Here is a 19,799-nt window from a genome sequence, read left to right as displayed (position 1 = left end):
CCATTTATACTTTTCAAAGAAGTTTTCTATCCCTTTCTCCTTTTCTTCTTCTGGTATCCCTGTTATACGGATATTATTACGTTACATGTTGTCCTGCAGTTTCCTTAACCCCTCTTCATTCTTTTTGAGTCCTTTTTCCTTGTCTTGCTTTTTCTGAGAATCTTTTTCTATCTTGTCCTCCAGCTCACTGATTCAGTCCTCTGCTTCGTGTAGCCTGATTTGGATTCCTTCTGCTGTGTTCTTTAATTCAGAAATGGTATTCTTCATTTCCTCCTGGCTCTTTTGATAGTGTCTGTCCTATTTCATGCTGATGTAGTTCATAGTAAGTTCCTTGTAGCTTCCCTGTAGTTTCCGGTAATTCTCACTGAGCTTATTGAGCTTCCTGATAACCATTATTTTGAACTCAGAATCTGATAGTAGTATTTGCCTCTATTCCATTTAGCACTCTTTCTGGGGATTCCTCCTTTCCTCTTGATTGGGAGTTGTTTCTTTGAGTCCCCATTTTGGGTGAATCCTGTTGTTTTGTTTCTGCATATTTGATTGATCTGCTTTGACTCCCTGTCTTGATGGTATGATCTTCTGTGGAACGCAGTGGTGCAGTCCTCTTGATGTCCTGAGGTAAACTACCCCCTGCAATCTGAAAAAAAATTATTTGAATGGGTAGAGGGTGGAGCACCAGTAAGAGTAGGGAATTAGAGCAATATGAATAAAGAAAGTAAAATTTACATCATAAATTAAAAAAAGGGAATGAAGAAGGCAGAATGGAGTAAAAGAAGGGAAGCATATAGTATTAGATTTAAACATAAATTTAAAATAAAATGCCATAAAATAAAGTGAGAGAAAGAAAGAAAAGGGAAAAAAGTAAATGAATAATAAAAAAGAAAAATAGGAACCCAACTGGAGAAAAAGATCTACCATAGCACTATCTACAACAAATGCACTAACATTAATATAGGCAAAATGGGAATAAGAGGGAAAAAAGAAAGAAAGAAATGCTTAAGAGCTATCTAGAGGAAAGGGAAGTGATTTTTAGATGATAGAGGGAGAGGGAATACTAAGAGTGAAAACCAGGCTGATACAGCGGAAAATTAAAATTTGAGATGAATAGAAAAAAAAGAGCTGGATGAAAGAGGAAAAAAAGAAATAAAACAGGCTAAGACAGGGAAAAATTAAAATATAAAATGAAAAAAAGAGTATGAGAGAGGAACAGTAAAATTTGATATTTGGAATACAAAAGTACTGAAGATTTAGAGATACAATGAAAAAAATGCAAGAACAGCTACCCTATCCACAACCAATGTGCAAAGATTGTAAAGGTGGAAAGAGAATGTGAGTATTTTAAGTCAGGAAAAAGAATGTAAGATGACTCTTGACCAGAAAATTGATTTTGAGAGGCTGAACCGGGGAGAAATAGTAAGAGTGTGGTATGGAAACAAGCTGTAGCAAGAGAGAAAACAAATTTAAAATGAAAATAATATGAGGAAAGGAGAAGGTAAAATGGAGTAAGAGAAGGGAGAAGTAAAATATGTGAATTGAAATAAACTATAATATAAAATCTAGTGACTTAATATGCACAGATTTGAAGGGCAAGAAATGAATGTTAAAAAGCTATGCAGGAAAGAAAATATCACAAATTGTGGAGAAGACCACTGTGGATTTCTTCTTGGTAGCAACTAGTATTTACCACTGTTTTTTGTTTCTTGATCTGCCTCTGGTGATGTCAGATGGTGACCCTGTCTGACCTTAGGCAGCCTCTTTGAGGCTACCAGGAAACTACTGTCTGTGGCTGTCTCCTTCAGTTGTTAATCTAGTCACTTTATTCAGCAGTCAGGCTTAATCACCACAGGGCAGAGCAGAGTCCCTCCTGGGGTCAGGGCTATTGTTTCCCCTCAGGCTTCTCAGAGGGGAGTGGTCTTCCTAAGCAAAATGGCTGCTGCCATATGGAGGATGACTCAGCACCGGGATCCTGGTGACTACTCCCTCAGTTCTCTCCCCCAAAGACTTTATCCCCAGTGTCTCCTCAGGCGTCTCTAGCCCACTCTTCTCCAGCCTTTGCAAGAGCCCAGGTAATTGCTTACAAATGAAAATTTAGGCATTGGCCCTTTAAACTGCTCTTTGCATCTCCAGCCGTCTGTCTTCAGCAGAGAGCAACCTGCCACTTTTCACAGCTGGCTGTTATCTGTGTACTTTTTGGGCTCTGGTGCTATAGGCTAAGGAATCCCCTTTTATGGTTTAGACCCCACACTTCTCAGGAAGATCCAACTTGCCACTTACATACTCCTCTGGCACTTTAGCTGTAGCCTGTGAGCACCCAGACAGCTCTCTCATGTCTCTACCACTCTCCCTACCAGTCAGGTTGTGCTCAAGCTGATTCTTCTGTCTGTCCATGGTTTTGTCTTCTTTCTGGCTATTGTTCAGTTGTTTGTTCCAGGTGATTTCTCCACAATTTAATTGTAATTCCAGATTGGTCCTAGGAGGAGGTCAGTGTAACTTTATTTCTAGTTCATTTTGTTTTCATTGTTTTTTAATTTTTATTTTGCAACTTCTCTCATTGTTTTGAGAAAAATGGCCAGAAAGCTAACTTTCCAGAAAAGTCCTGGGCTCAGAGAGCTTAACAGTTTACTTCTTTTAAACTTTCAAGCAATAAATTACCCTAATATAATTTAAAGAGTTCCAGAGCATAATGAATGATCAGAGCATAATAAATAAATTATCAAAATGAATGTCATCAGCAAATTATATGAATAATATCCAGTGATTGAAAGAGGATGCATATTAACTGTGAAAAAATGATTCAATTTTTGAGAAATAAGTTTCATAAATAGGTCAAGATTTTTTAAGTGGATTATTATTATAATAGGTGCTGGAAGGGTGACTTTTATAAAAGTTAAAGTCCAATTTTTACAACTTGAGTTAATTTCATAAACATATATCTGAAAAAAAGTTACATGCTTAACGTAGAAACGCCAGCAGCATTTGCATTAATTCAAGAACAAGACAGGATACTTGTTCAATGCTCTTTTTTTGTATTTACATTCTCTTGGGATCTGTAAGGCAATTCAGTTATGCAAGAGAAGAAAATGAGAGATATAAGTAATAATACAAGTAGCTAATAATGCTAGAGCATTTACTCTGTATCTAGTACTGTTCTTTTTTTATGCGTATTTCTTTAATTAATTTATTTATGTTTTCAAATACATATGTCTCTGCCTATCCCCCACCACTTTCCCTTGCCCCCTCCCTCCCTCCCTCAACTCTTCCCCTTTGGTTTTGTCCATGAGTCCTTGCTATATGTTCCTTGACTTTCCCCTTCCCTTCCTTTTCCCCCACCCCCTCTCCCTCCTTCCCTCTTGTCTCTGTTGGTCTCTTTTCCTTTCAGTGTTGCTGGTCTTATTTTCCTTGCATCTCTAGTACTTTTCTAATTATTGAAAATTCTTATATCATTACCACAAATTATGATAATATCACAAGTAGATGCCACTAATGTAGAAAATGTTATTTGACCATATAAACTTCTAGAAATTGAGGCAAATAAGAGTTTAGAAACCTGCCTGAGGTTGTACAGCCAATAACTGCTAAAGACTAGGTTTGATTTACGCAGACTAACTTTACATATACTTACATGTATACCAGTTATACTCAAAAGTAGGAGTTTACAAACCCTAAAATCTTTGTTTAGAATAGTCATGTTCATTCATTTGTTTATGCATTATTATGGCTATTTTCATGCTATAATAGCAGAGTTGAGTGACTATGCCACAGTACTGTATGTCCCATAAAGCCTATAATATTTACAGGAAAAAAACTTCAGAGAAAAAGTTTGCCAACCCTTGTTCTAAACCTTTGGACTATGTTATCTTTGATTAATAGGCATTTTTTTATTAGGAAAGAGGGGGCAAGATTATATGAATATATGTTTGGTAAACCTAAGATAATCAACTAAGAAATTGTTAGAAATAGTAATCATAAAGTGAGGCAGTTTTTTTAAAATACCAATTTGCAAAATTCAGATTGTTTCCAATTTAGAAGTAATAACCGGCTTGATAATACAATGAGATAACAGATCCCAGTGTCGGAAGCAAAAAACAAAAAAAAAAAACAACCCATAAATATCTGAAAGTAACTGTAAAAGAAATGTGAGGGACCCAAAACAAGAAAAGTTTAAAACCACACTGAGTTAGAAGAAGAAATTGAATAAGTTCTCAGCTAGGATGATGCAGCATTAAAAAAAGACATTTAAAAAAATATAAATTAGTTTGAGAAATTAGACTTCTTATTCAAGTATGAAGAGGATTGTTTCAACTTGATGAAATGATTGTCAAAATTCTGAGAGAAAAATGTGACCAAAGACCAGGAATTTTATGAAAAATAGGTTTATTACTTCAAGATGTTAAACTGAACGTATACTAAAGTCTTAACCTTTCACTGCAAATTTTTGACATCCGTAAATTTTTAATAAAGTTCTGTTGAAACAGAAAGGGAATTATTTATCTCTGGAATGGAAGAGAAGTTAACTTCCTATAGAAAGAAACATAGGAAGCACCCTGGGCAATCTCTAAGCCCTGCACTTCTGATAGACCCGGCCAGGGTTGCTGGCTTGAGTCTTCCATGACTAGAGGGACTTAACTGGCAAGAAGATGAGTACACAACCACAAATCACCAAAATATCGGGAATTTAAACATTATAAAAGAGGAACAACAAGTTCAACAAAAGAGTAATTTATTAGAGAAATGGGTAAAAAAAAAAAAAAAATAGAAGAATCTAAACACGACTTTCATTCCTCTGAGCAATGAAAGAGGGATTTGCCTCCACAAAGTAACAAACAGGAATTATGAAACACGTACCAATGAATTCTGAAAAACATAAACTGTTGTTGAATATTAAATTAAGTATATATGAAAAATAGCAGAGGGGGACTCAACTGAAGAGCTGATTAGTGGACTGAAAGATAGATGTGAGCAAGCCTGCAAATACAGTAACTCTTTGGAGTTACAAAGGAAAAAGTAAGAGACATGGAAACCCTTCCTAGAATTCTAACAGCTGTCTAATAAGAGTTGGATTTTGTAAAATACTTGTTCTCCATTTATTGAGATCGCCATGTGGGTTTTTCTTTTTAGTTCATATGTCAAACTAACCTTGTATTCCTAGGATAATGATGCTAGGTTATGATATAGTATCCATTTTATGTATTCTTGGGTTCTCTTTGCTAAAATTTGTTTAGAATTTTTTAATCTATGTTCAGTGAAGATTACTCATCTATGGTTTTCTTTCCTTGTAATGTCTCTCTCTCTCTCTCTCTCTCTCTCTCTCCTCTGCTTTTTGTTATTAGAGTACTTCTCACCTCAAAGAATAAATTGGGGTGCATTCTCTCCTTTTCAATTTACTGGAAGAGTTTGTATAGAATTAGTATAATTTTTTCATTAACTGTTTGGTGAATTTACCAGGGAAGTGATCTGGGCATTTTGTTTTCTTTGTGGGAAGTTTTTAATTACTAATTATTTTGAGTGTCCTTTAGTAGTTTGAGTCTTCAGGAATTTGTCTGTTTCATTGAAATTGTTTAATTTGTTGGCATAAATTTGTTCATAATATTCCCTTAAACTTTTAAAATCTGGAGAGTCTATAATAATGTCACCTCTCTTATTTCTGATATTGATAATTTGTATCTTTTCCTATCATGATCAATTCGGCTATAGGTTTGTCAGTTTTATTGATCGTTTCCTCTTAATAAGAATCTGAATAAGATGAAGTGTACAACATGAAGATTTAGGGAAAGGTAGAGGGAACAGTACTTGCATGTTCCCCAAAAAGGAAAATAATTTGGCATTTTCACAGAGAATAAACTGAAAATGGCCAATAGGGAGCATGGAGAGCAGTTATGAGACTTTTGCAATAATAAACGTCAAAGAAAGATGATAGCTCTGACTGCTCATGACTAACAAGGTAGTGAGAAGTGGTTAGATTCATTATATAATATGAAGGTAAAGCAGTAGAACCTGCTGATGACTTGTATATGGAATGATGGGGAACAGACATGGATAATACTTACTAGTCTTAGGCCTAAGTAATGTGGTTATGGTAGCTTTGTGAAATAGGGAAGATGGGAAGGAGGAGATTTGGGCTCTTGTGGTGGAAGTGCCGGGGGGGGAGGCATTAAGAGATCTGATTTATACTCTTGAAAATTTTGAATGATTGGTTGACTCAAACAGTTTTTTTCTACTGCATATATTTTCTATATATTTGCTTAAGTTATCCAGGAAATTCACTCTTCATCTTGTAAAGATTGTCTATCTAATGCAGCCACTCTATAGGAGATATTCAAGGTAAAGGAGGCATATAATTTCCAATAAAACACTGAAATTGTAATATACCGTGAAATAAAAGAAACAGCTAAATGTGTGAATCTTTTTTGTGCGAAAGACATTGCTGTGGAGTGATCAGAGTCAGGATAGCAAAATATCCTGCTTATAGGCAGTGTAGGTAATGTGAGTAACCAAGGTGAACCTATTAATGAAATCAAAATAGAGAATTCTGAAATTTGTTGTTCTGTGAAGTTCTTTGAATATGTCAGATATTTGAGGTGACTCAAGAAGATTGGGCCCAGAATCCCAGACTTCCTTTAAAATAGACCATGACAACAACTTCAGCCTAAGTAAAACTAATAGAATCTTTTTTGTGCCCTTTATAGTAGATTCAGAAGATGACTAACTTCCGGGGGTAGAGGGATGAATTTCTAATTTTGGAAAATGACGTGCTAGGGGAAAACCACTATGCTTTCTCAGAAAATAGCCTCAGACAATCTAACTAAACTATTAGATTGATCTCATTATTGATTAAAGTAAAATTCTTTCCATTGTAAACAAAAGTAGAATTGTAATAGAATACATTAAGAATTAAAGGCAGTTTTAAACTTACATTTTTATTTCAGCAAACTGCTAAGTAAAATACAATAAGCATTTAGTATGAGCAGTCCTCAGAGAACAGGGACCTTTTATGCATTGTTAATCACTATATTTCAAGAAAAAGCATAGTGTGAGAACTCTGATATTTTGCTACATGAATATGTAAATTAAACTTCAAAGTGTAAGTGTGGTTTTTTTATTTTTTAGTGATTCTATTTCTTAAACACATTTCTTCACTAGAGGGTGCTGTGTAAGCATTCTATACTTTAAAGTGTTCATTTTATTTGCTGTGAGACTGGATTTTTAAATCACCTCACTTATTAAAAGCTTTCATTTCTTTTTTTGCTTTCAAAACAATACTGATGGTATTTTGTATGGTAAAATTCATGAACTTCAATAACTGTCAACAGCAGCATTAACACAAATGTTTCTTTTCTTCCTACTCTTTAGGAGACTTATGACTCCAATCATGTATGCTGCACGAGATGGTCACCCTCAGGTTGTTGCTCTACTTGTTGCTCATGGAGCAGAAGTTAATACCCAGGATGAGAATGGTTATACTGTGAGAATTGATTGTACAATGTTCCTTTTTATTTCTAAGGCATTGTTATCTTGTTGTTATTAGTAGTAGGCCACACAGATTTTTTAAGAAACAAAAGTTATAGAAGAGCTGGGATATAATTGCTTTTTGATAAAGAAAAGCAGCAGCTAAAATACAAAAAAAGAAATACCTGACTCTCTTTGTCCTCATCATTGATACAGAAACTATAACACAAAATAAAGTCTGAATTCTAGAATGCACTTAGAGTTCTGTTTTATGGAAAAGTGTTCATTAATTGGCAGATAAATCATTTTATTATATGAAATCATTTGAGTGTGTAAAACATTTGATTTTATAAAACCAATGAGCACTGGAAGTCTGCTTTGCAATTTCAACTTTGAAAGTATGTTTACATTAAATTGTGAAATGATGAGATCAAATTATTTTTATTAATTAATCATGTTAACTTTTTTATTGTGCCATAAATACTGTCCTTTCTCTCTCCCTCTCTCTCTCTCATATACAGTCCCTCTTTTTAAACAATGTTCTTTTCCCTCCACTTTTATAGGCTTTAGCATGGGCAGCACGTCAGGGTCATAAAAATGTAGTTTTGAAGTTGCTTGAACTTGGAGCTGATAAAATGCTGCAAACCAAAGATGGAAATACACCAAGTGAGATTGCAAAAAGAAATAAACATCTAGAGGTATTCTTCCTTATATTAAACTAAGTTTTCTGTGGCATGTTTTGTTGTCATTTGAACTTTTATATGTATTTTTTAGAATTCACAACTATAATAATAGTGTATCTCACTATTATTAAGTATTTAAATGTGTAATTTTCCTTTAGTCAGGTAAGGAAAACTTTATTTTGCTAAAATATTCATCTTGTGTGAAATGAAGTGTATTTATAATGTGGTAATTTAAAAGCGGTAAAAATGGATACTATGTCATAGTCTGGCCCTAGAAATAAAATTATAGTTGACTATTTAAACATTTCAAACTGGTCTGGATTTTAAAAAGTTAATTAGTGTATTGAGAAAGCAAATACAATTTTTTAAATTTGAACATGTAATTGAAATATTGTTTTTAAATTTTAACTAATACATATTGGACAATTTAAAAATTAAATCCTTTAAGCTACATTTACTCTTATGCATGTGATGAGAGGGGTATATTAAAGTTATAACATACTTGGGTATATGATCTATTGTCATTCAGATATTAAGGTCAATAATAAATATTTGCTATACATTAAATTACTTTATTGATAATAAAGTTTTGTTCTGGATATTAAAACTTTAATGGCTAAAGGTCTGTAGTATTTCCAAGCAAAGATCAAATACAGTACAAATGTAAAACTTATATCATTCAAGAACTTCTAAAACTGAGTTTCCAATATGAAAGCATGTGACATTTCAAAGATTCTATCATGTAATAATCAGACCACACCACTTTTAATGCATGTAAAATAACTTTTTGTATTTTTAAATGATATGATAATTATACCCATCATTTTCTACCTCAAATATATATTTCCAAAACCATTCTAGAGTAAATGCTGATCATTAAAGCCCTGAGAAACTTCAAGAGAAACTTTGAAGTTTTTTTCTAAACTTTGAAAATTTAGACTTTTCATGAGTTTACTGCATTATTAAATTTAGTGTACATAACACTGAATTTGATATATTAAAGAAATTTATGAGATCCAAGATGGCAGCAGAGTAGGTGGAAGCTACACTAACCTCCTCCCAGGACCAAACTGGAATTACAGCTAAGTTACAGAAAAATCATACTGAATAATCAACTGAACATTTATGGAAGAAATCAGAGTATCACAATGAGACTGGTAGAAAGTACAGAGGCACAAGAGGGCTGGCTGGGCTCCCACAGTCAGCAACTGAAGTTCTAGAGGTATATTTCATCAGCTGGGGGGGTTCCCCCTGAGAAGTGTGGGGGTCTAAAACCAAAGCTAGTCTCCCCAGACTAGAGCACCAGAACAAGGAAAGGAACTCGAATAACATTTAGCTATGAAAAGCAATGGGATTTCTGTCCACAAGGGAGAGGCAGCTAGAGACACAGAGAGCCTCTTAAAGGACCAATGCACAAGATTTCACTTTCAGCCACTTACCCTGGGCTCTAGCAGAGGAAGGACAGAGTGGACTAGAGACACTTGAGGAGAGTCTGAGGTTGGTGGCTGTGGGGAGAGAGCTAAAGGGTGAACCACCCTGATCCTTGTGCTAAGACTCTCCCTGTACTGCTGAAGCCACCTTCTTCAGGCAGAGCACTCCACTCCATGCAACATCAGCTGGGGGTAGCGGGGAGCAATAGCCACACCCTGTGGAGCTTAACTGGGCTGCTGAGGAGTACAGATGGAGGCTATTTTAGTGATTAAGCCTAACAGAAAGTGTGAAGGCAAAGATGGATCTCTGGGAGCACTGAGACTTCAGCAGATTTCCCCCAGGCCTCTGCTAGTAAAAAGCCAGCCTTGGTGCACAGCTTGGTTCTTTCTCTACATACCCAGACTTAGTAGAAGGAGCTAGAAGCTATGAATCACTGATAGCTCCAAACAGGTTGCCAAGGGCCAATCAAAGACAGCATCTGACATAGGGCTACTCCAGAGTCTTTGTAGATCTGATTCTTAGAAACAAACACAAATGGAAGCCAAAGTAAGAAGACAAAGAAACAGACCCCAAGTGAAAGAAAAAGAGAATTCTCCAGAAGAACTAAATTAAATGGAGGTAATGCAATTTATGAGATACAGAGTTTAGAGTAATGATTATAAGGATACTTGCTCAACAGCATGAAAAAAGACATAGAAACCATAAAAAAAGGACCAGTCAAAAATAAAGAATGCAATATCTGAAAAAAATAATGCACTGGAAGGAATAAACAATAGTTTAGATGAAGTAGAAGATCAAATCAGCAATTCAGAAGACAAAGTAGAAAAAACACCCAATCAGGGAAGCAAAAAGAAAAAAATAATAATTTAAAAAAAACAGAGATAGTTTAAGAAGGCTTTGAGACAACATGGAGTGTAACAACATCCACTTCATGGGAATAGCAGGAGGAGAAGAGAAGTGAGCAAGGGATCGAGAACCTATTTGAAGGTATAATGACTGAAAACTTTCCTAACTTGGTGAAGGAAAAAGATACACAAGCCCAGGAAATGCAGAAAGCCCCAGTCAAGATATACTGAAACAGGCCCACGCAAGACACATCATAATCAAAATGGCAAGGCTTAAAGACAAGGACAGAATCTTAAAAGCCACAAGAGACACACAATTAACTACAAGGGAACTTCTATTAGACTATTCTAATATCTCAACAGAAACATTTCAGTCCAGAAGGGATTAGCATGAAACATTCACATTGATGAAAAGCAAGGACCGCGGCTACTTTACCCAGCATGGCTATTACTTAAAATTTAAGGAGAAACAAAGAGCTTGTCAGACACGAAAAAGCTAAAGGAGTTTGTTACATCACCAAAGTAGTACTGTTAAAGGGCTTGCTTTTAGAAAAAGAAGAAAAACAAAGGAAAATAGTTAATAAAATGGCAGTAAATTCTTACGTATCAATAATCAGTTTGAATGTAAATGGCTTAAATGCTCCAATCAAAAGACACAGGGTAGCTGAATAGATAAGAAAACCAAACCCATATATGTGCTGTCCCCAAGAGACCCACCTCAGGCCAAGAGATACACACAGACTAAAAGTAAAAAAAGGGAAAAGGCTATTTCATGCAAATGAAGAGGAAGAAAAAGCTGGGGTAGTCATACTTACTGACAAAATCAGACTTTAAAACCAAGGCTATAGTAAGAAACAAAGGACAGTACATAATTAAAAAGGAAATAATCCAACAAAAGGATATAATCCTAGTAAATATTTGGAGAACCTAAATATGTCAAGCAAATCTTAATGGACATAAAGGGAGAGATTGACAGAAATACAGTCATGGTAGGGGATTTAATACCCCATTTACATCAATGGATAGATCTTCCAGACAAAAAATCAACAAGGAGTCAGTGGCCTTAAATGACACACTAGATCAAATGGATTTAATTGATGTCTTCAGAACATTCTACTCCAAAACAGCAGAATATACATTATTTTCAATTACACATGGGACATTTTCTAGTATAGACCACATAATAGGACACAAAACAGGTCTCAGTGAATTTAAGTAGATTGAAATCTTGATATGCATATCAAGCATCTTCCCTGACTACAATGTTATGGCAATGAATAGGTCATCAGTGACATCAAGGAAGAAATCATAAGGTACCTTGAAACAAATGAAAATGATAACACAACATCCAAAAATCTGTGGGACACAGAAAAGCAATTCTAAGAGGGAAATTCATAACATTACAGGCCTACCTCAAGAAACAAAAAAAGGCCAAGTAAACAATTTACCTTTACACTTCAAGGAACTTGAAAAAGAACAACAATCAATACTGAAAGTGAGTAGAAGGAAAGAAACAATAAAGATCAGAGCAGAAATAAATGAAATAGAGTCTAAAAACGATACAAAAGGTCAGTGAATCCAAAAGCTGGTTCTTTGAAAAGATAAACAAGGTTGATAAATATTTAACCAGACTCATCAATAAAGAGAGAAGACCCAAGTAAATCAAAAATGAAAGAGGAGAAATGACAACTGACACTACAGAAATACAAAGGATTTTGAGAGTATTATGAGCAACAATTTGGACAACCTGTATGAAATGGATAATTCATAGAAACATACAATCTTCCAAACTAAATCAGGAAGAATCAGGGAATCTGAATACACAGATTACACCTAGTGAAATTGAAGCAGTAGCCAAAAACCTCCAAACAAACAAAAGCCCTGGACCAGATGGCTTCACAGGTGAATTTTACCAAATATTCTGAGAAGAACTAACACCTTTCCTTCTCAAACTATTTAAAAAAATTCAAGATGAGGGAAGACACCCAAACTCATTTTATGAGGCCATCGTTATCCTGATTCGAAAACTAGATAAAGACAGTACAAAAAAGGAAATTACAGGCCAAGTTCCCTGATGAACATAAATGCTAAAAAACTCAACAAAATATTAGGAATCCGAATACAGCAATACATCAAAAAGATCATACACCACAATCAAGTGAGATTCCAGGAATGCAGGGTTGGTATGACATTCACAAATCAATATATATGATATACCACATAAACAAAATGAAGGATAAAAACTATATGATCACATCAATAGATGCAGAACAAGCATTTGATAAAATCCAGCACATATTTATGATAAAAAATCTTAGTAAAGTGGAAATAAAAGGAACATAACTAAACATAAAAGGCCATGTATTACAAACCCACTGCCAGCATCATACCCAACAGGCAAAAAACACAAGCATTTCCCTAAAGATCAGGAACAAGCCTGGGATATCCACTTTCTCCTCTCTTATTCTACATAGTAATGGACTTCCTAGCCATGCCAGTCAGACAAAGAAGAAATAAAAGGCATCCAAATTGGAAAGGAAGAAGTAAGGCCATATTTATTGGGAGATTATGTGATACTGTACATAGGGAACCCTAATGATTCCACCAAGAAACTACTAGAACTGATAAATGAATTCAAAAAAAGTAGCAGGATATGAAATTAATATTCAGAAATCCATTGCATTTTTATATTACTATAATAATCAGAATGGGAAATTGAGAAAACAGTCCCTTTCAGATTGCTTCAAAAAGAATAAAATAGCCCTGGCTGGTGTGGCTAAGTGGATTGAGTGCCAGCCTGTGAACCAAAGGGTCACTGGGTCAATTCCCAGTCAGGGCATATGCCTGGGTTACAGGCCATGTCCACAGTTGGGGTCACCCTACAGGCAACCACACTTCGATGTTTCTCTCTCTTTTTCCCTCCCTTCCCCTCTCCCTACAAATAAATAAATAAAATACTTTAAAAAAAAAACAAAACACATTGGAATAAATCTAACCAGGCATGTAAAAGACCTGTACTCAGAAAATTATAAGACACTGAAGAAAGAAATTGAAGAAGATACAAGTGGAAGAAGATGCAAGAAGATAGCCTGTTCATGAATAGGAAAAATTGACATTAAAATGGCCATACTACCCAAAGCAATCTATAGATTCAGTGTAATTCCTGTCAAGATTCCAATGATGTATTTCACAGAACTAGAACAAATATCTCAAAAATTTATATGGAACCACAAAATGCCCCACATAGCAACAGTGATCCTGAGAAAGAAGAACAAAGTTGGAGGAATCACACTATCTAATATCAAACTACACTATAAGGCTATAGTAGTTAAAACAGCATGGTACTGGCATAAAAACAGATACATAGGTCAATGGAAAAGAATAGAGGACCCAGAAATAAACCCATACCTTTATAGCCAATCAATAACTGTCAGAGGTTGCAAGCACATACAGTACAAAGCATTGGGAAAATTAGACATGTGCAGAAAAATGAGTGTATATCACCTTCCTAGGCCACACAGAAGAATAAATTCAAAATGGATTAAAAACTTAAATGTTAGACTTAAAACCATAAAAAAATGAGAAGAAAAAAATAGCCAGTAAAGTCTCAGACATTGCTTGTAACAATATTTTATTGGATATATTTCCTCAGGCCAGGAAAACAAAAGAAAAAATGAACAAATGGGACAACATCAAACTAAAAAGGTTTAGCACAGTAAAGGAAACCATCAACAAAATAAACAGACAACCCATAAATGGGAGAACATATTCACTGATACATCTGATAAGGGGTTAATGTCCAAAACACATAAAGAACTTACAAAGCTCAACTCAAAAAAAAAAAAAAAAATCCAGTTAAAAAAATGAGCAAAGGACCTGAACAGACACTTCTCCAAAGAGGACATACAAATGGTCAATAAACATATATGCAAAGATACCCAATGTCAGTAATCATCAGAGAAATGCTGATTAAAACCACAATGAGAACTACCTCACACTGGTCAGAATGGCTATCATCAATAAATCAACAAACTACAATTGTTGGCGTGGATGTGGAAAAAAAAGGAACCATCATGCACTGCTAGTGAGACTGCAGATTGGTGCAGGCACTGTGGAAAGCAGTATGGAGATACCTCAAAAAATTAAAAATGACACTACCTTTTCATCCAGCAGTCCCACTTCTGGAAATATACCCAAAGGAACCCAAAACACTAATTTGAAAGAATGTAAGCACCCCCATGTTCATTGCAGTGTTATTTACAATGAGCAAGATATGGAAGCAGCCCCAGTGTCCATCAGCAGATGAATCGATTATACAAGTATGAGGCATTTACACAGTGTAATAATACTAGACCTTAAAAAAAAGAAAATTTTACCTTTTGAGACAGCACAGATGTACCTGGAGAATGTTATGCTTAGTGAAATGAGTCAGTCAGAGAAAGACAAATACCATATGATTTCACTTATATGTGGAATACAATGAACAAACTGAACTAAGAAACAAAATAGTGACAGGCTCATAGAGAGCAGGCTGACCGCTCCAGTGGGGGATGGTTAGGGAGTGGAGGGATCAAACAAAAAGGAGAAAGGGCTAATGGACATGGACAACAGTGTGGTGATTGCAGGGTGGAGGGAGGTGTAAGGGAGATAAATGGTAGTGGCAAAAAAAAAAAAAACATTTTTAAAAAATTTATGATCAAAGATTATTTTTCGTTATAAATTGTTTCTTAAAGTGAGATTTAATTTTGTATTTTGGCTGATTATGTAGCACAACCTTGACTTACTAAAAGGGTAGATTTTAAAACTATGGCATGTTTCCTTATATCTTTGAGGTGTAGGGTTGGGATGTGTATACATTTAGTCATGCTTCTTGCTCCCTTCTTAACAATGTGTTTGAAGTACTACCTTAGTACTTAATCTGAGTCACTTACCAAAATGGGATTTTTAGTTTTGTTTTATATCATATAGAAAATATTATCAATTACTGTACTTCTTTAATTTTTACTGTAATTAATTATATGTACTTTTTTCTTTCCTGATTAGTATTTTAATCAAGTAAATATTTACTTGATTTTTTAAAAATCATTTTGAGTAATAAGCTGTGAAAGTTCTGTCCCTCTCACCTTGGAAATTTTTTCCTTCTAGATATAAAAATAATCACGTTTAGTTTATTTTAAGTGTAAGTGATATTATATAACATTGTTTACTCTATTTAAATGGCTCAACTTTTTCAGATCTTCAGCTTGCTATCTCTGAGTTTAAATCCATTGAAAGGAAAGCTTCAGCAGCTAACTAAAGAAGAGACTATTTTTAAACTACTGGCAACAGATTCTGATAAAGAAAAAGATCATATATTTAGGTAACATTTTTTTTGCTCAACAAAACACCTATAAATTAGTGTAAATTATTGATATTTTTATTACTTCTAGTAAATGTGATGACACTTAAAATATATGATATTTTAAATTTAACGTAGTTTTAAATATCACTTAGAAATGTCTGTATAGTAAGTGCTTTGTTCTCAAGAATTTTAGAAAAATTTTATATATGTGTACTAAAAATAATGAGAATTTTTGACTTTAAGTAAATTATCCACAATAAAATTTATTTCTAAAAGATTCTAAGATTATATTTTTGTTAGTGTTCAGTTTTTGTGAACATTAATATTTTTAGCAGGTTTCCAATTTTATAAGCTAAAGTTAAAAGTATGTAATTTTTGGTAAATTTACAAATTTGTAAATTTTTTGTAAAATTAAAAATATGGAACTCTGAACACTGTTCAGTACAGACCACACAATTATTCTCTATTTATCCGCATTTAAAATTATTACTAAATTCTTACTTCCTTCAATTAGAGATTTTCATGTACATCTCACAAAGAATTTACATATTGGCAGCTATTTTCATTCTTAGGAAAGATGAGCTACATTTTACTATCACCATTTACTATTACACGTTTACTTACATCTTCACTCCAGAAACCTTTCTTATTCCTGATGTAACATAGATCTGGTATGTAAATATGTAGATATATTTTACATATATTTATTTTTACTCATTCTCTCTCTGTGTTATAAATACATACTTGTGCATTTGTAGTCTTCTGAAATTGACATTGCTATAAATATATATATAGTTCATATACAGCATTTGGAGACCTGGAAGTATTTTTACATGGTCTTGGACTTGAACATATGACAGACTTATTAAAGGTAAGATATTGTATAAGCTATAGTGAATTGTGTATGTATATTTGTTTGCTAACATAACATTAAATATCCATAGACATGTTTATGAGAGAGTCCCAAATGCACTTTTCTCTATAATTTGTAATTATAAGCATTTTGTAAACTTGTACTTATGTTTCAAAAATTTGTATTTGTAAGTATTTTGAAAATGTATTATTCTAGAAATTTACATAAATTAGAATTTAGCTGGATTAAGCAGAGTTTACCTACCACCTAAGGCTTCACAGAATTCCTGCTTGTCCATCACCTTTGTTTTCACAATTGCTGACCTTACTGTATAGAATACTAGAAAATGCATGATTTTAAACCAAACAAATCTGGTATCAGATTCTTGCTTTAATGGTTGTTAACTAAAATTTGTTACTTAAATCTCTGACTTTTTTTCCATAAGAATGATGATGCCTAGTGTAGGGTTGTCATAAAGATTAAACTCATATGCCAAGCACAGTTACTGGTACTTTAGGCATACATGATGGGATTTGAGTAGATGACAGTTATCAGACAATTAGCTCTTACTGTTTAAGATAGGCTGTCCTTAAGAATGTGCACATTTTGTTTCTCTAGCTTAGAATTAGACTTCATTTTACAATCTGGAAACTTCTTACTTGACATATATTGAGTAAAACTAAATATTAATGATGGTTTAATGTGATAAAAATAGAAATTTTAAATATTCATAAAACAATTTCTATTCAATTTTATAGAGCTATTTTTCTTTTTATGGAAGAATATAAATTGTAATCATTTTCTCTGAATCTGGAAAATTAGGTGTGTTTATACTTTTTAAGGTAATTATACATATTATGATATTGATTACTTTGTACCTAGTAGTATAATTCTGTATCTTCATATCCTGTTCTCTCTAGAACCTTCTAAGTTGTGTAAGAGGACAGCATGTAGCTGACTAATTTATGTATACATTGCTACTTCCTCTTCTACTCTTTTACTTATATTGAAAGGTGTTTTTTTTCCTTTTCTACAGGAAAGGGATATAACTTTAAGACATCTTTTGACCATGAGAAAAGAAGAGTTTGCAAAGGTAGTATTAATTTCAGAAACTCCAGATATTATCTTTCATATTTTTAAAATTGCGGAGCCCTTTATTTTCTATTTTGAAAATCCTAGGGCTATAGGCTGTAAGTGATCTTCTGCTAGGTTCTTGATTAGATATGATTATAGATAACCATATCTGAAATCTTCTCTTACAGTGTTAAGTTTCTTTAGGAACATTTAAGGTCTCAAGAGTTGTTTTTTTCTTTAGATTTGGCCATGACATTTCAACTAAAACTCATGTTTCATTTCTAAATATAAATTAAATTTGTACAACAGGTTACTTAGAAATAAGAGGTGGTTTTTTTAAATATGTGGGTATGAACATGTGTCATCCAAATACTGCCTTTTTGCTGGATTCTCACAATGATCAAGACCTGTTATTTTATCATTTATTGTTAGTAAGCAACAATTTGAAAATACTATGGGAAACAGGAGACATATTTTAATAAATTGAACACTTAAAAAGTAATGATTTTTCCAAACACATTGGGACAAGTTGGCATAAACACGTTGGAAACTTAAAACCTTTAGTACCACTAAAAATCAAAATAAACATACCAATTATCTAAACCCTGGGTAGAAAATTTAGTTAATACTAAGTGTGGATACATAGAAAAAGAAGACAGTTCACCCTTAATCACTGGTACTTTAAATAATATTTTAAATGAAAAATTGGTTACTGTGGTTTTTTAGAAAGTCTGTAGGTGATAATCTAGTCATTTATTTTTATAATGTATCACGACTTACGTATTGTAAAAAATTTACTTAAAGTTACTACATATCTAAATATTTTAATGATGTGAACTTCTCAGTCACAGTTACAAACAAATCATATATTTTTCAGTGTTTTTTTTCCAATATTTACCTTTTTTCAAGATGTGAATTAATCAAGTAGAAAATTTTTTTAGTGATTTGAATATTATTCAAGTATGAATATATTATTGCACCTTGAAATTATTTCTGTTTAGAATGGAATTACCACTAGAGATCAGCAGAAAATTCTAGCTGCTCTTAAAGAACTAGATGTAGAAGAGATAAAATTTGGAGAATTACCTGAAGTGGCAAAGTTGGAAATCAGGTAAAATTAATGTATTGGTTTACATTAATACTGTTTAAAGCCAGCTGTTCTTTTTAAGTTTAATTTTGATTATATCTCAGTTACTTTACTTGACACCATCATTTCCCCAGGGAAACAGTTCATTTTGCAATACCATATTCTAAAATGGGAGATACTTTATAAAGTCAATTTGAAAAAGTTATTTTACCAAGAAGCAAAACAATGCATCTTCATGTTAACTCACATAAAAACATGTTTTATTTTCAGTTGCATTTTGTTAAATTAACTATATAAGAGATTCCATGTTTTTCATAATATAACTCTTTTTCTCTTTAAATAATTTTAAATGTCAAATTGAAAATTCGAAGTGATATTTTCACTGAGGGCAACAAGAAAGTCTTTCTCATGTAACTCAGCTCTATCTTCAGCTTTATTCTGTAAGAAATTACATTACCAAAAGACAAAGTTCATTTTCAATATTATAAACTTGTCAAGTACTGATTATTAGTAATAGTAATTTAAAATCTATTTTGAAAAGAATATTTGATTTTATTGATATATAATGGAGCAGTAAAGACTTTTAATGTTTTATTTGACGTGATTATAGGGTCATAGGAAATATTACAGGAGGATACACCAGGAGGTTCCATGCATCCTTCACCCAGTCTCACCCAGTGTTACTATCTTGCTTAACAAGATATTACAGTATCAAAATATCAGAACCAGAAAACTGATATTGGTACAGCCCACATAGTTCATTCATATTTCATGATTTTTACATGTACGCATTTGTGTGTATGTGTATAGCTCTATGAAATTTTATTACCTGCGTAGCTTCATGTAAACACTGTCACAATTACCACAATGTTTCCTCTTACTACCTCTTTATGGCCGCATCTCTCCTGCCCCCCATCCCTAACTGCTAGCAACCAATAATTTGTTATCCATTTTTATAATGTTGTTATGAATGTTTTGTAGATGGAATCATACAGGATGTGTTTTTTATTGACTTTTTTCAGTCAGGCTGATTTCCTTG

The 19,799-nt window shown here is 33.4% G+C and overlaps 1 protein-coding gene across 2 annotated transcripts in view; it reads left to right on the top strand.

The window, feature by feature from the left end:
* ASZ1 (ankyrin repeat, SAM and basic leucine zipper domain containing 1) overlaps positions 1–19,799 on the top strand; it is a 77,046-nt gene that overhangs the window by 40,649 nt on the left and 16,598 nt on the right. For both annotated transcript variants that reach the window (XM_054564599.1, XM_054564600.1), the window contains exons 5-10: positions 7,351–7,462; positions 8,010–8,144; positions 15,640–15,764; positions 16,542–16,617; positions 17,636–17,692; positions 18,675–18,784. In XM_054564599.1, coding sequence (XP_054420574.1) covers positions 7,351–7,462; positions 8,010–8,144; positions 15,640–15,764; positions 16,542–16,617; positions 17,636–17,692; positions 18,675–18,784 — 615 coding nt within the window. The remainder of the gene's footprint in view (positions 1–7,350; positions 7,463–8,009; positions 8,145–15,639; positions 15,765–16,541; positions 16,618–17,635; positions 17,693–18,674; positions 18,785–19,799) is intronic.

The sequence above is a fragment of the Pteronotus mesoamericanus genome, unplaced genomic scaffold (assembly GCF_021234165.1).
Source record: "Pteronotus mesoamericanus isolate MK-2021 breed Mesoamerican mustached bat unplaced genomic scaffold, CSHL_Meso_final scaffold_85, whole genome shotgun sequence".
In the NCBI taxonomy this organism is placed as follows: Eukaryota; Metazoa; Chordata; class Mammalia; order Chiroptera; family Mormoopidae; genus Pteronotus; species Pteronotus mesoamericanus.
The sequence above is the reverse complement of the archived record's forward strand: the minus strand, read 5'-3'. Positions and strand labels throughout refer to the sequence as shown.